The sequence below is a fragment of the Ambystoma mexicanum genome, chromosome 11 (genome assembly GCF_040938575.1).
Source record: "Ambystoma mexicanum isolate Mex_15411 chromosome 11, UKY_AmexF1_1, whole genome shotgun sequence".
Classification (NCBI taxonomy): Eukaryota; Metazoa; Chordata; class Amphibia; order Caudata; family Ambystomatidae; genus Ambystoma; species Ambystoma mexicanum.
This window is the reverse complement of record NC_090934.1, coordinates 379554009-379569286: the sequence shown is the minus strand read 5'-3', so window position 1 is coordinate 379569286 and position 15278 is coordinate 379554009. Positions and strand designations below refer to the sequence as shown.

The following is a 15278-nucleotide window of genomic DNA, read 5'->3' as shown; positions in this document are numbered from 1 at the left end:
AACTAGGATCTTCACTTTTAGACTCTGATCAGGAGGAGAGTGAACCTCTACCTGACTTCCTCAGGGGACAAACTTCATATACGAAGATTGAAGGAGTAAAACTCTCTTCACATCTGACTCTGCGACAACAGGAGGAGTGAAAAGCTCTGTTAAATCAGTTTGCCTCCCTGTTTTCATTAACACCAGTCTTGACACCTTGGGCTCAACATATTCTCACTGGTTATAGTCTCCCTTTAAAGCAGGGGTTACAGGTTGTCAGACCATGTAAAATCCCACATAAAGAAAGAGTTTAAGAAGATGCTTGATCTTGGGGTTATTGAGCCATCTACCATTACATGGGCTAGTCCAGTGTTACTAGTGCCAAAATCTGGAACTAAAGAGTTGAGATTCTTTGTGGATTATAGAGCTCTTATTGCAGTCACCACGGCTGATGCCCATCCTTTACCCAGGAGAGATGAGCTGGCGGGCAAACTTGCTTCAGCCAAGTTACTCAGTACATTTGACCTGGCCTCAGGCCGTTGGCAGATGGTGCTGACGGACTATGTCAGGGAGAACATGGAATTTCCCACTCCAGGAAGCCTCTACCAGTTTAAGGTAATGCCCTTTGGACTGAAGTGCACCTGCTACATTTCGGAGGATGGTGAATCAAGTTCTGATTGGGTTAGAGGAGTTCTGCATGGCATACTTGGATGACATTGCACTGTTCAGCCCCACTTGGGATGAGCACCTTCACCACATAGGATATGTTTTGCAGACTCTTGAACAGGCCCATCTGACCATAAAGGCTAGTAAATGTAAAATTGGTCAAAGTAAAGTGTTCATTAGGTAGGAGGAGGTGAAATAAGGCCCTTGTCTAGCAAGGATCAAGCTGTAAAAGACTGGGCCACCCCATCTTTTCAGAACCAAGTGAGAGTCTTCACAGGTCTCACTGTGTATTACAGGAACTTCATAGAGAACTATGGGACCAAAGCTTCTCCTTTGAATGGCATTGCCTCGCCCAAATTCCCCAAGAAGGTCGGGTGGAATGAGGAGTGCACGAAGGCTTTTCAAGGACTTAAGAAGGCCCTTTGTCAAGCTCCAGTCTTGGGAGCTCCTGGCTACAACCAATCTTTCGTTGTACTAACAGATGCTTCTAATGCAGGGATAGGTGCCGTTTTGAGCCAACTGGATGAGAAAGGCAGGTAACACCCTATCTGCTTCATCAGTAGGAAACGAGCACTGAGATAAGGTGGGCAACTATTGAACATGAATGTTTTGCCATTGTGTTGTCTCTGAAGACATTTAGGCTATACTTGTATGGTTATTCAGACAGACCACCAACCCTTCAGATGCTTAATGCAGATGAAGGGGGGAAATCCAAAATTGTTAGTGGTCAATCAGCCTCCAAGTGTTTGACTTAACCATAGAACACAGGTCAGGGTGTTATCATCAAAATGCTGATGGTCTCTCCAGAAAGCATGACGGACTGGATTAGGACATATACAGGAGTGGATTAAATCCTCCTGTCACTTAGTCTTCGGGGGGGGGGGGAGGCACATGTGTTGTGGAGAATTCTCATTTCTGTGCTAATTCCCTTCAACCTTCGAGACCCTCAACTCTATTGCTAGACTTTAGGACTTTTTAAATTGAACCCTGGAGTGAGTGAGCTTTTTCTCACTATGTTTTGACCTGATTTGGATTATGCGTTTGCGTTTCCTTTGTAGGGTGACGCACAGCACCTTTAGTGCAGTGTCAGAGAAATCCTTTAGATTTCTCCTCTTGTGTGAACTACTGTTCCCAAGAATAGTAAAGTGAAATTGACTTTACTTAATTTTTCTCTTCGTAGGTTCAGTACACCCCATCCTATGTGGAGTGCTGGGGCGGAAAGGGGGTTACCTAGTAGCCCCTTATCCTTCATTCTTGTGTAGCATTTTTAGGTTACCCTCCCTACTTTAAATGGCTGGTGGCAGTGGTTTTAATTTTCCTACCTTTGTGCGTTTAAACTGCAGGCTGAATCATCATTATTTTTCCTTTGCTCAGCACTTTTTACTTTTCCCCCTGCATTTTCCTCTCCCCTGCACTTGCACGTTCTCAATGTCACAGGCCGAGTAAGATCATTGTTTTTGTTCTCCCTTGTTCCCCTCCCTTGCCTCGTCACAGTTTGAAATACTTGTGTATGAGCGTGATAAAAACAAAATATCAATAGGTGACCATTTTGTCAAAATGGCCCGTCTTTTTATTTATTTTTTTTTTTTACTTGCCATTTTCTGTTTTTGAGATCCTTCTTTGGTTTTACTCTGTGCAGCAAGCCAGGTTTGAGATCTTTGATTGTTTTAGCTTTGGCAGGCTTCAGTCCTGAAACCCACCTCTGGCTCCAGTGTTTCTGGAAAGGCAGGGTGTGAGGGAGGTTCCCAAAACTCCCCTGTTCTTTGTCTCTAGGAGTGTATGAATGCTACCAGTCCTGATTGGCTGGCTGGGTGTCCTTTCAGGACAGCCACCCTGCTGTTTGAGCGACAGCCTATGCTGTGCATTAATGAGAGAAACCTTCTTAAAAGGCGTGCGTTTTAGGACTGAAGGCAGAGTCAACCACTGGGAAGAACAACCCAGTGAAGAAACTGTGAACAATGCTTGCTGCATCTTCCTGGACCTTTGAATTGCCCGGAGAAGCCCTGCTGCTGTGCTCAAACGCCTTTGTATAATAATTGAGAGAAGCTTCGGAAGGGATAACTTTTTTTTTTTTCTTTGGGTTAGTGGGACCAACTAACCCAGAGGCAATCTCCACTGGACCATCTTCCCTGATTGGCTGTACTACTTCGCTGCTGCAAGAACCGAGTGCCTGGTGTCGAGAAATCTGTAGTTGAGTGCAACGTCTGCAATCTGTCCAGAAGCTCCAGGAGTCTCCTAAAGACCCTCTAGAAGCAGGACGACCAGAACTCTAGTCCATTGACTAGAACTTGCGTCCCCCCGCCAGAGTGTAGGACCAAGGAGTGAAGGTATCCCAACCGGTATCCGAGATCCGCGGTGGTGTGCTTTACCGTATGCTGAAACCGCAAATGCTTCTGATCCGAAAAGAGCCAGTAGCTGCTGACAACATACAAATTGGTGCCACAGGAGTCCTCCAGGCGTCCTCCCTCTTGTCCCCATGACTGAGACCCAGGATTTGCATCGCTGCAACAGGATGGAATGGAGCTGGGCCACGCTTCTTCAATCCAGAGGTACAGTTTAGACTTGGGGTTCTTACCTCGGTGCCTTTAGGTCTGCTCTTCTCAGTTAAGATTTGCATTGGCTACTTTTTCTAGAGTTGTTTCCAACTCTGCTTTTCACAAGTATAACAGATTGTGACACTACAAGTGATTAATACAAAACTCTCTAACTTTCTGCAAAGAAATGCCTCAGCTTCATAGACTGTTCCATTTGACATTGGATGTCCTGGGTCCCTGCAGACTCTTCTAGTCCATTGACTTTGATAGTTATGTCCCTCCGAGGCGGTAACTTGTTTTAGACTGTTATTGCTGGGAACGGCTTGTCTTAATCTCATTGGAAGATTAATTATACTGAGAACCTGTTCTAACCTTTTGCTTTCCTTTAACCTTTCCCTTCTGCAGCCTCAGAATATGCAAAGTATAAATAGTGATATATAAATGCCATTATTGTCATTGGGAATGAAGTCGCCTCCGGGTGTAGGAAATGTGTAAAAAGCATCTCTAAAGAGTATCTACTAACTTGTCCTGATTCTGGAAAAGTATTTTAAAGTACATCTTGCCCTTTTGAATGAACGCTTATTTAAAAACTGATGTTCAATAACTACAGCTGAAATCTTGAGTTAAGTGTTACTTAATTCTTTTTGCGAATTCCAGACCTACAGCTCACATTTACCCTTCTTGAGATAAGCCTGGCTGCTCACTCACACTTCTAACTCGTGTACTGCAGGCTGTTGGGCAGAATTACATGCAGTACCCTCTGGGACCACCACATACAATTAGGACTACAGGTGTAAGCAAAACCAACCTTTGGTAGAAGTCTGTACTACAGAGTTTTTGGTAGCGAGCTGAGCAGCCAGGCCTATCTCAAGAGGGAATGTGAGCAGTAAAAGGATGTTACACATAGGTCTTGCTATCACAGTGGTTCAAGTAGACACGTTTACTCACGGTTTCTTGGTAAAACACTTATTCATTTATTAGTCCTTTAGAAAATATTCACTAGAAGGAGCAGCTTAATATCATAAACTTCAATACCAAACCAATATGTTTCTGAGTAAATTAGGCTCCCCTGAAATAGGAGCAAAATGGCATTTGTTACTTTAAATGGGAGTAAAAAGGCACAAGTTAATAAAATAGACCACAAATACTTTCTTATGCAGTGCAAATAGTTTCAGCTCACTAGAGGACTTGATTTGGTTCAATATGCCTAGGCCAAAGTGAATGGGCTAGTGCCTTGGGTAGGGATGAGCAGTTCTTGTAGTAAACAGAAAAGTCTTTGCCAAAGTTCTCAGAAGTAGTTTTTACCACAAATAATCATATGTTGGGTCACAAACTGATCAGGCCTGCAAGTTGGAAAAGTTTCACAAACTTTCACTGTGAGGTAATTTCTCTCAATCGGGTTGACACAGTACCTTAATATGGAGAAAAGCTGCATTTGAAGACTTTGGTTCCTGGCAGTTCCTGCAGATCTCGCTGTTCCTGAGCCTCAGTCATGGGGACAAGAGGGAGGACGTCGGGGGGACTCCTGCACTGGACTGGTCAGACATGCTGGCAAAATGGAATATCTTCGGTTCAAGCTGGTGTCCTTCCCCCTGGTTAATCCTAACCAGCTCAGAGAATGGTATCCAGGTGGCTTATGAGTTGATTGGTCCCACCAACTCAAAGGAAGAATTCACCTTTGAAGGGATTTCTCTGTTGAGATTAACTTCGGACCTGCAGCAGGGCTTCACCGGGCAAACCAACAGTCCAGGAGTTGCAGCAGCCGTCCTCTTCAGCTCGTCTTCGGTTCTTTCATTCCACTGGTCGACTCTGCTTTCCAGCCCAAGAGACTCGCCTTTTAAACTGTTTTCTCCCTTTCATTCCAGCCTGGCTGTCAGTCATCCAGCGGGGTGGCTGTCCTTGCCGGACAGTCAGCCAGCCAATCACACCAGAGTGCATTTGGGTCTCCTAGGTGACTAAGCACTGGGAGTTTTTGGGCACCGCCCTCACTTCCTGCCCACCCCAGAAACTCCGGCACCAGAGGTGGTCTTCAGCCCTGAAGCCTGCCAAAGGCGTACGAACTAGGGCACCAAACGTGTTTTGGCGCGCAGAGTAAATCTCCAGAAGGACCTTTACACAAAGAAATGGTGAAAAAAAGACAGGGCCATTTTGACAAAAATGGCACCCTTGGGTGCTTTACTGTAGCGGCGAACCCAGCCCGCCCTAAAAAAACGAAACCGCTGCCAACAGCCACTCAGTGAGGAAAGGATAACTTAAAAATGTTACATAAGTTAGACAAAGTGGATACTAAATAACCCCTAGAACACCCTATTGTAAGATAGTGTGTGCTGGGTCTAGAAAGTTACAAATGTAAGTAAAGTCAATTTCACTTTACTGCTCTGGGAAAAGTAGTTTTTCCCAGAGAAGCTATTTACACCTTGGGGAAATCTAACACTTCCCTATGTCACTGCACTAAAGGTGCTGTGTGCCACAATGTAAAAGATGCCTATGGAGTTTGTCAGGCTCCATAAACAAAAGAATCACAAAGCTCAGAAATCACATTAAAATACACGAGGGAGTGGGAAAAAGGGACTCGCTCTGTCAAGGTAAAAACAACCAAGTCCTCAAAATCCAGCAAAGTTGCCTGGGGGTCTCTAAGGTAGAGGGAATTGGCACATTTCTGAGAATTCTCCTTAAGTGTCTAAGTAGAATCATGGTGTATTAAACGTTGTGATGTCATTGTGAACCCATGACCCCACTCGCCTCTCCTGAGCCCAAACCTTGACCATTCCTATTGCTTACCCTGATTGGGTTCGGCTAACCTCGGAGTTCAACTGTTGACCTACAACTAGAGGCTTCCTGAAATCTGGCCACCAGGCCAGATTTTAGGAATCCATCTTAACACACAGACAGACAACAAACTTGTTGCTGCTGCCCTTGTCCTCCACGAGAATCTGAGTATTTGCAACGTGTCTCTTTTGCTTTCACTTTGAACAGTTGAATATTGTATTGCTCCTTCCATCTGTTTCCTGTGGACAGCTGCCTTTGTTTAAAAGGGTGGAATTCTAGAGCTGCTCTATTCAAACATTTTGATTCTTTTGATCCTCTCTTTGTAGACCCGAATCTTAGATTGGCGAGAAGGTGCTCTCAACGGAAATTACCTCAAACACAAACTTCAAGATGCAGCTGAACAAATAAGACAGTATGAAATAAACGCCACTCCTAAGGGATGGTCCTGCCACTGGGACAGGTACGCACTCTTCTACCCTTTTCACCTTTCACCTTTGACATCTCAAACATGACTTGTGACCACCGCCACCTGATGCCGTGACATCCTCTGGAGACTGGAAAAGGGTGCTAAACAGGCCCAGCCTGCAGCACGCGTACAGTTTGGGCCAGCCGCAAACTGGAGAAATAAGTAAATGTAAAAAGTAGCATCGTGATTGGACTGAGCTGATGTTTCCTGTCCAGGTTGTTATTGCGCTGTTTAGGGTGGGAATGGGGGGAGCGCTTGCGACAGCTCTGTGCACTTTGCAGGATTTCTGGAGCCTCCACCTCTCGTGTAACCGAAGTTTTTCAAGACCTCCATGGCAGCAGCTGAGAACAAAGATCAAGCTAGGACTCTGTTATATCAGGTCAGACCTTCACATTCTTATTTGTTTTCTTGATGGTTTTTTTACTTTAAAATCTTTGCTCTTATTTTTCAGTTCCCAGAGAGTTTAACAACTTAGCTTGCACTGCTGTTGTGCTAAGTGATCTCAGCAGTCCCTCTGGGAAGTTGCTGACCTGCTCATCTAGGTTGCCTTCTTTCGGTAGTCTGGAGGAGAACATGTTACCATCTGTTGTATGTCAGACCCACTTTTGATTTGCTGGCCTTCCCCTGGCAGCTGAGTTTATTTTGTAGTGCTTCATTTGTCATCATAGGGACATAGAGTATCTAGAATGCCCCACAATCCTCCTGACTGTGCATTTGTCTTCAAGCTTGTGTGTGGCATCTGTGACTGGTTTCCCGAATGAGCCTTGTGTTCTTTGGTGAGGACCAGATGTGCTTTACTCTTTTGGGACTTAAAGCTTAAAAGCCTTTTCTTTCTCTTATGATTTAGGGAACATAGGCGTTATTTCTATCTAAATGAACAAACAGGCGAATCCCAGTGGGAGTTCCCTGATGTTGATGATGAAGATGATGCACAAGAGGTGACCACAGCACTGGAGGGCAAGGCTGGGGCTCTTCCTAATGAAGCCCCAAAGGTGTCTGCTCCTCCCACGGACTCCACAAGCAATCTTGCAGGTAACAGCCTTTTCGTCGTGCTTTACCTTCGTTCATCTTGCTGTGTTACAGAAGTAAAGTGAGTTAATAAAACCCTGCACTGAAAGTATTGGGGTGAATGGGAAGAAGCTGCAGCCACAAGAATGCAGTTATCAATGTGGTCTTGAAGACTGTTGTGTTAGGGGGAATTTACAAAAACTGCTGCCTGTGTCGGAACCGAGGAAAGCCCATCCTTCGGTGAACCGGGTTATAATTCTTGTTTGCCCTGAACTACCCCAAGGGATTGGTAGCAATGGATGAGCAGCAGGGCTTAGTCTAAAGAGGGAGGAGGGCTGTAGTGAGGTGTTAGGGAGAATTCTCAGACACGTGCTAATTCCCTCTACCTTAGAGATCCCCAGCAACTTTGCTGGGGAGAATGGACCCTTTTTTCCCACTCATGTATTTCTATGTGATTTTATACACTGTTTGTTTTTGGTTCTGGTGTCTAACAAACTCCATCGGCAACATCTTTTAGAATTATGGCACAAAGCACCTTTAGTTCAGTGACACAGGTAAATCTTTCAGGTTTCCCAAAGTAAATAACTTCTCTGGGATAAACGTTTCCCAGAGCAGTGGAGTGAAATTGACTTCACTTAGTCCTGTAAAATCCTAGACCCAGCACGCCCTATCTTACAATAGAGTGCTGGAGCCGTTACTTGGTATCCCCTATGTCTAGTTACTCATGTAGCATTCTCATATTACCCTTTCCTTTCAGAATGGCTGGTGGTAGTGGTTGTGCAATGAACTACCATGACTGCAGCTCTGCTAATATTAAATAGCAGGCGCCATGTTTTTCAAAATGGCGCTGAGCCTCCTTTGGTAAAATGGTCCTGCTCTTCTTTTTTCGCCATTTCTTTGTCGAAAGGTCCTTCTCAAGCTTTCGTCTGTGCGCCAAACCAAGTGTGGTCTTTGTTTATTCGCCTTTGGCGAGCTTCAGGAGTGAAACCCGCCTCTGGCTCCAGAGTGTCTGGGGTAGGCAGGAAGTGAGGGAGGTGCCCAAAACTCCCTGTGCTTAGTCTCCTAGGAGACCCAAATGCAATCTATGACGATTGGCTGGCTGACTTTCCAGCAAGGACAGCCACCCTGCTGGGTGACTGGCAGCTAGGGTGGAATGAATGGGAGAAAACTAAATGGGAGAAAACTGAATAAAAGGCAAGTCTCTTGGCTTGGAAGGCAGGGTCGACCACTGGACGAAGGAACCGAAGAAGAGCTTGAAGAGGACGGCTGCTGCTACTCCTGGACCGTTTGTTTTCCCGGTGAAGCCCTGCTGCAGGTCTGAATCGCCAAGTTCGCATCGACGGAGAAACCCCGCAAGGACGACTTCTCCCTTTGAGTTGGTGGGACCAATCGACTCCCAAGTAAGCCACCTGGACACCCATCTCGGAGCTGGTTGCATTGCCTCGAGTTGCTGCAGGAAACCATAGCCAAGGAGAGGGACACAAGATTCTGTGTGTTGCTTGTAAGCTGGCCGAAAGCTTTTGGAAGATCCTCCGGACTCCCACGAAACAGGACTGACCAAGCCCGACACCCCTCAGTTGAGTGTGGGACCTCCGATGTGAGCAAAGTTCACCTTGACAGGAACAGTGCTTATTGCTATTTGCAGTACCGCAAGGATCTGAAACGAGAAACAGCCACTGGAAGTAAAGTTTGCCGGTTGCCAGCTTTGATGGTGCCAATACAGTGCAGGAGTCCCCGGTAGTCCTCCCTCTGATCCCCACGACTGAGGCACAGGAACGGTGAGATCTGCAGAGCTGCACAAGAGCAGAAGTCTTCAGCTGCACCTTTTTCTTATTTACTAATGTTCTATAAAACTAGCCTAAGGGAACTTACCTCTTACTGTGGAAGTGCTTGTAAATTCTGCAACTCGCAAGCCTAATCAACTTGTGGCCCTACATTGGATTCTTCTTTTTTACCAAAGATTCCTAAGAATGTGTGCATAGACTTTTCCATTTACTTATCTGAAGTGCTGCATCCTATACAAAGACTTTGGCCTATGGACTTTGGCTTAGCCTATTGAATTGAATGACTTTTAAGTACTATCTAAAAGTATTTGTCCTGCTTATGAATATTTGTAAATTCTTGTGTTCTAATAACCTTTGGCTTTTACTTATTTTTTTAAGAGTATTCTGAATGCCAACAGTAAGGTATTGATGTCCCCAGCACCCTTGTTACGGAAGTCACCTGTGAGTGTAGGTTGTGACTGTGTGCCATCCCAAAAGGGTCTTTACTGATTCAGAAAGTAAGAGTGTACAGTATTGAAGTGTATTTGTGTTACTATTCTGTGGCTCCCTTCTGAAGAAGGCTTTATAACTGTTTATGCAAGAAACCTTGAGTGTAAGTCTATTTGAATAGCTGTAACTGTGAATTTTTGTAACTCGGCTACAGCTCACATTACCCCTTTTGAGATGAGCCTGGCTGTTCACCACGCTACCAGAACTGTGTAGTACAAGCTTATACCAAAGGTTGGGTTGCCTATACCTGTAGTCATAGTTGTTTGTAGTATTCCCAGAGGGTACTGCATTCAAACTTTGGTCAACAATTCCCTCCACCATAGAGACCCACAACAACTTTGCTGGATTTTGAGGTATTGAATTTTTTAACCTGGAGATGGTGAGACCCTTTTTCCCACTCTCTCATGAATTTTAATGTGACTTTGAACAATGTTTCTTTTGTTTGTGGAGTCTGACAAACTCCATAGGCATTGTCTTTTACAATACGTCACACAGCACCTTCATTGCAGTGGCACAGGGACGTTTTCCACATTTCCCAAAGGTTTAAATACCTTCTTTTGGATAAAGTACTGTTTCCAAGAGCAGTAAAGTAACACTGACTTTACTTGCATTCGTAAACTTTCTAGACCAGCACCCACTATCTTACAATAGGGTGCTGGAGGGGTTACCTACTATACCCTTTGTCTAGCTTCTCATGTTACATTTTTGTTACTCTTTTCTCACTGAATGGCTGGTGGCAGTGATTTATTTTTAACTACCCAGCTGTGCATTTACCGCAGGCTGCGTTAGCAGCTGCAGTAAAGCACCAAAGGGTGCCATTTTTGTCATAATTGCCCCAGTCTTATTTTTCTGCCATTTCTCTGTGGAAAGGTCCTTGAGATTTACTGTGCACGCCAAACCAGGTTTGGTCTTTGTTCGCTTTGCCTTTGGCAGGATTCACGAGTGAAGCCTGCCTCTGGCTCCAGGGTTTTCTGGGGTGGGCAGGAAGTGAGGGAGGTGCCCGAAGCTCCCTGTGCTTAGTCTGAGGAGCTGAAATACCGAAGTGCCACTTGTTGGAAAGATTGCCGGTTGCGAGCAGTGACATCCCATTGCATTGACTGAGGCCCAGGAACAGTGAGATCTGCAGAGCTGCACAGGAACAGGAGTCATCTGCTGCACTTTTTCCTCAATACAAAGGTACTCTAAAGTCTGAGAGAACTTGCCTCTCATTGTACAGTTGCTTGCATCTTCTACTACTCACAAGCCTAAACAGCGTGTGGCCCTACATTGATTCTTTTCTTCAAAGACTTCTAAAACCTTGTGCAAATACTTTTCTACTTAGTTACCAGAAGTGCTTTTACCCATATAAGACTTTTGCCCATTGACTTTGGCTTAACCCGTTATACTGAATGACTCTGCTTAGGGAATCCAAAAGTATTTTCCTGCTTAAGAATATTTGTGGTCTCTTTGTTCTAATAACCTTTTCCTTGGCCAAGTTCTAAGAGTTTTCTAAATGCAACAGTAAAATATTAATGTCCCCAGCACCCTAGCTATTGGAGTCACCTGAGGGTGTAGGTTGTGACTGTGGGCCATCCCAAAAGGGTCTTTACTGATTTAGAAACTAAGAGTGTGTAGTTACGGAGTGTATTTGTGTGTTGCTTTCATATTGCCCTCTTCTGAAGAAAGCTTATTCTAACTGACTGATAAATTATTTATTCAAGAAACCTTGTGTAAGTGTTTATTTGAATACTAGTCACTGTGAATCTGTGTAATTCCCATACAGCTCACATTGACCCCTCTTGAGATAACCCTGGCTGCTCGACATGCTACCAACTTATGTAGTGTAGACTTATACCAAAGGTTGGGTTCCTATTGCCAGGAGGTCAGGGTTGTTGTAGTGCACCAAAAGGGTACTGCATATAATCTTTGCCTAACACGAGGTACAAAGAACTTGGAGCGAACATTGGTTTAAGGAAGAAAGCAACACACTTTAGAGTTCTTTTTAGGGAGACTTCTCAGAAATGTGTTATTTCCCTTCTACCTTAGACCCCCCCAGCTCTTTTTGCTTGACTTTTGGACTTGTTATCACTCATATAATTTTAATGTGATTTATTCTGAGTTTCTTATGACTTTGGAGTCTGACAAACTCCATAGACGACAGTTAGTTACATTGTGTCACACAGCACCTTCAGTGCAGTGGCACAGGGAAGTGCCTTAGATTTCCCAAAGGTTTAAATACCTTCTTTTGGTGAAACTGTTTCCAAGAGCAGTGAAGTGAAATTGACTTTACTTACATTTTGTAACTTTCTAGACCCAGCACACACTCTTAACATTGTGTGCTGGAGGGGTTACTTAGTATCCCCTTTGTCTAGTTTCTCAACATTTTTATGTTCCCCTTTCTACAATGAATGGCTGGTGGCAGTGGTTTACTTTTTACTACCATTGTGGGTTTTTACCGCGGGCTGCATTCTCAGCCACGGTAAGGCACTTTGTAAAAATGGCCTGGGCGTTTTTTTTTCACCATTTCTTGTCAGAAAGTTCCTTGAGATTTACCCAGCGCACCAAACCCTGTTTGGTCCCTTTGTTCGTTTTGTCTTTGGCGGGATTCACGAGTGAAGCCCGCCTCTGGCTTCAGTATGTCTGGGGCAGGAAGTCAGGGAGGTGCCTGAAACTCCCTGTGCTTAATCACCTTGCTTACAGGAATGCACCCAAAGGTGATTGGCTGGCTGGCTTTCCGTCAAGGGCAGCCACCCTGCGGTGTGACGAAGAACTTGAAAGAGACGCCTGCTGCAATTTCGGGACTGTTGGTTTGCCCGGTGAAGGCCTGATCAAGATCCGAATTCTTCTCTACTAGAGAAGCCCTGCAAGAACGACTTGGCCCTTTGAGTCGGTGGGACCAATTAACTCCAAATTAAGCCCGTCTGGCCATCCTGTCGAAGCTGGTTGCATTGCCACTTTGGCTGGAACTGAAGTTACAGGGAGAGGAACACCAGATTGTGTGCGTTGCAGGACTGACCAAGCCAAGCCACCTCAGAGTGCTGGACCTCGGAAGCAAGGAAAGTCTAAAGTGGTATCCGAGAACCGCAGTGTTGCTATATGCTGTCAGACGCGAGGAGCTGAAATGCAGAAGGACCGCTGAATTGTAGTTTGCCCATTGCTGCCCTGACCTTGCCATTGCAGAGCAGGAGTCCCCAGACGTCCTCCCGTTTGTCCCCGTCACTGAGGATCGGGAACAGGATCTGCAGAGCTGTACAGGAACAGAAGCCAGCTGGAAACATTTTTTCCAACCAGAGGTACTGTAAAGTCTATGAGCACTTACCTCTTGTTGTGTAGCCTTACTGGCTCTCAGTTGAGACCGGTCTTGTTTACCTTGCAGAGTTGCTGAAACTTTTCCCCTCACAGGCCTCCCAGCTTGTGGCCCTCAAGTATTCTATTTTCTACAAACATTTCTAAAAACATTGCAAGACTTTTTACCTAACTACAAATGATCTTCAGCTACCCTTGACATTGTGCAATTAACATTGGCTGTCCTTGCTCCCTGAGAGACTCCTCTTTACCTCTGACCTTGTGCTTTGACCTTTCCCCCCAGGAAAGGGTTAAACCTATTTGCAATTGTAAGTACTTTCAAAAGTACTTACCGGTTTGTGAATTATTTGTTAACCTTTGTTATTCCTCCAATCTTTTGCACCAAACTCAGTATTGCTCTAAATGTACTAGTGATAAATCAATGTCAAGTGTCCTTGCTATTTGTCGCCTAAGGGTGTAGGAAGTGTCTGTGTGCCAGCCCCAATGGGTATCCACTAATTTAGAGAAACAAGTGTTTTGAAGTGTATTTGAATTGTTACATATATTGCTCCCTTCTGAAGAACACTTTGCAACCAACTGTGAAATAAACCAACCTTTCTAAGGGATTGTGTCCTCCGACGTATTCCTCATCTTAGATATCTCCTTCCAGCTCTGCTGGCCTCGGAAAATGTTTTCTCTCTAGAGGGCGCTGCGCGTCGACGTCCTCCGAGTCGATGTCCCTCGACAGCCGCCACGTCGACGTCATCCTGCCTATAAAGGCCGCGCGCAGCGTCCGTTGCTCAGTTCCGTTTTTCCGCGCTTACTCAGTGCCTCGGAATACCGTTGCTCAGTTCTTAGTCAGATTAATCCTATTTACCTCGAGTCATTCGATCCGTACTCAATGGCTTCCTCGTCGGAACCGACAACTCCTCGATCCGGCTTCAAAAAATGCCGAGATTGTGGGAAAAAGATGTCGTTGACTGACCCTCAGTTTGTCTATGGTGTTTGGGAGCTGAACACCATTGTTCGGAATGCGAGGACTGTATGTCCATGACAGCTAAGGCCCTGAAGGAGCGTAGGGGGAAGCTGGAGAAAGGTAAGACTTTTAAAGCTGCTTCTTCGTCGACGAAGTCGAGACACTCGTCTCCTCATCACCATTCGCGCTCCAGGTCTCGGAGTGGGTCCCATCACTCGAGATCGAAGCACTCGAAGAGGAGACGTCGAAGATCCCCTTCTCCGTCTTCCTCTTCCTCTGTTTCGCCAAAAAGAATCCCTTGCCCCCGAAACATCGTTCCCGGGCTGAATGGGAGGAATTCCGCAAAAATATGATGAGCGTCTTCGAGAAAGCAGCCTTGACCCCCTCGAAGACTGCCGAGAGCGATGCTCTGGTCGAAAGAACCGAAGGTCAAAAAAGCTGCGAGTCCCAGTACCCGGCGAAGGAAACCTCTCGAGCGCGTCTCGAACCCTCGAGTAGGACTATGACCTCCAAACCTTCCTCGACGGTTCCGTCGACACTGTCGACGAGGGTTCCGTCGACGCCGAGGTCTGTCTTCGACGCCGTTGTCGAAGGGACCTTCGACACACGGGTCTGTCGACTCGACGCCAGCTTCGACACCGGCGTCGACGCCAAGAAAAGTCACGGTTACGACACACCCAGTGACTATCCCCAGGTCCTCGACGTCGATGGCTTCGAGATTGTCGAGTAGAATTCCAATTCTGTCGAGGTCTCTGAGGCCTCCGCCTTTGTTTTCGACGCCACGTTGGAAGCCTTCGACGGCGTCATCGACGTTTTCGAGGCCGATAATGACAAGTTCGGCACCCTCTGCCTTGGAAATGGGATTTACTCCCTTTTTGAGTTCAGAACAATTGAGAACTATGTCCTCAATTTTGGAAGAGGGTGAATTGTCTGAACAGGAAGACACATTTGAGTTGCAGGGACCTGTAACCCCAATTAGAGGAATTTTCCTGTGAAGAACGCAGGTTAAAGGATCTTCATGATTCCTTACATGAGGCAAGTGGGTTAGACACTTCCCCTGAGGTGGAGTTTGCTAGGCCAGACCCGGGGGAGCATGCTGAAACCCCCTATAGAGCCTTAATGGCCAGGATCACAGAGTTCATGGGATGGTCTGCACCTTCACAATCTTTCCAACAAGATGACCTCACGGATATTCTTGACAAAGGCCCACAGGAGGATCCTGTGGTGCCTTTTCATAAAGCTCTTCAGAGGAAGATCATGACAAACTGGGAAACCCCAGATGTCGTACCAGCAGTAAATAAAAAACTGTCTACAAAGTACAGGATCTTCTACAGACCCGGAGT

At 45.7% G+C, this 15278-nt stretch overlaps 1 protein-coding gene across 3 annotated transcripts in view; it reads left to right on the top strand.

The window, feature by feature from the left end:
* FNBP4 (formin binding protein 4) overlaps positions 1-15278 on the top strand; it is a 573393-nt gene that overhangs the window by 254665 nt on the left and 303450 nt on the right. For all 3 annotated transcript variants that reach the window (XM_069623086.1, XM_069623085.1, XM_069623087.1), the window contains exons 12-13: positions 6275-6408; positions 7262-7446. In XM_069623086.1, the coding sequence (XP_069479187.1) occupies positions 6275-6408; positions 7262-7446 (319 nt within the window). The remainder of the gene's footprint in view (positions 1-6274; positions 6409-7261; positions 7447-15278) is intronic.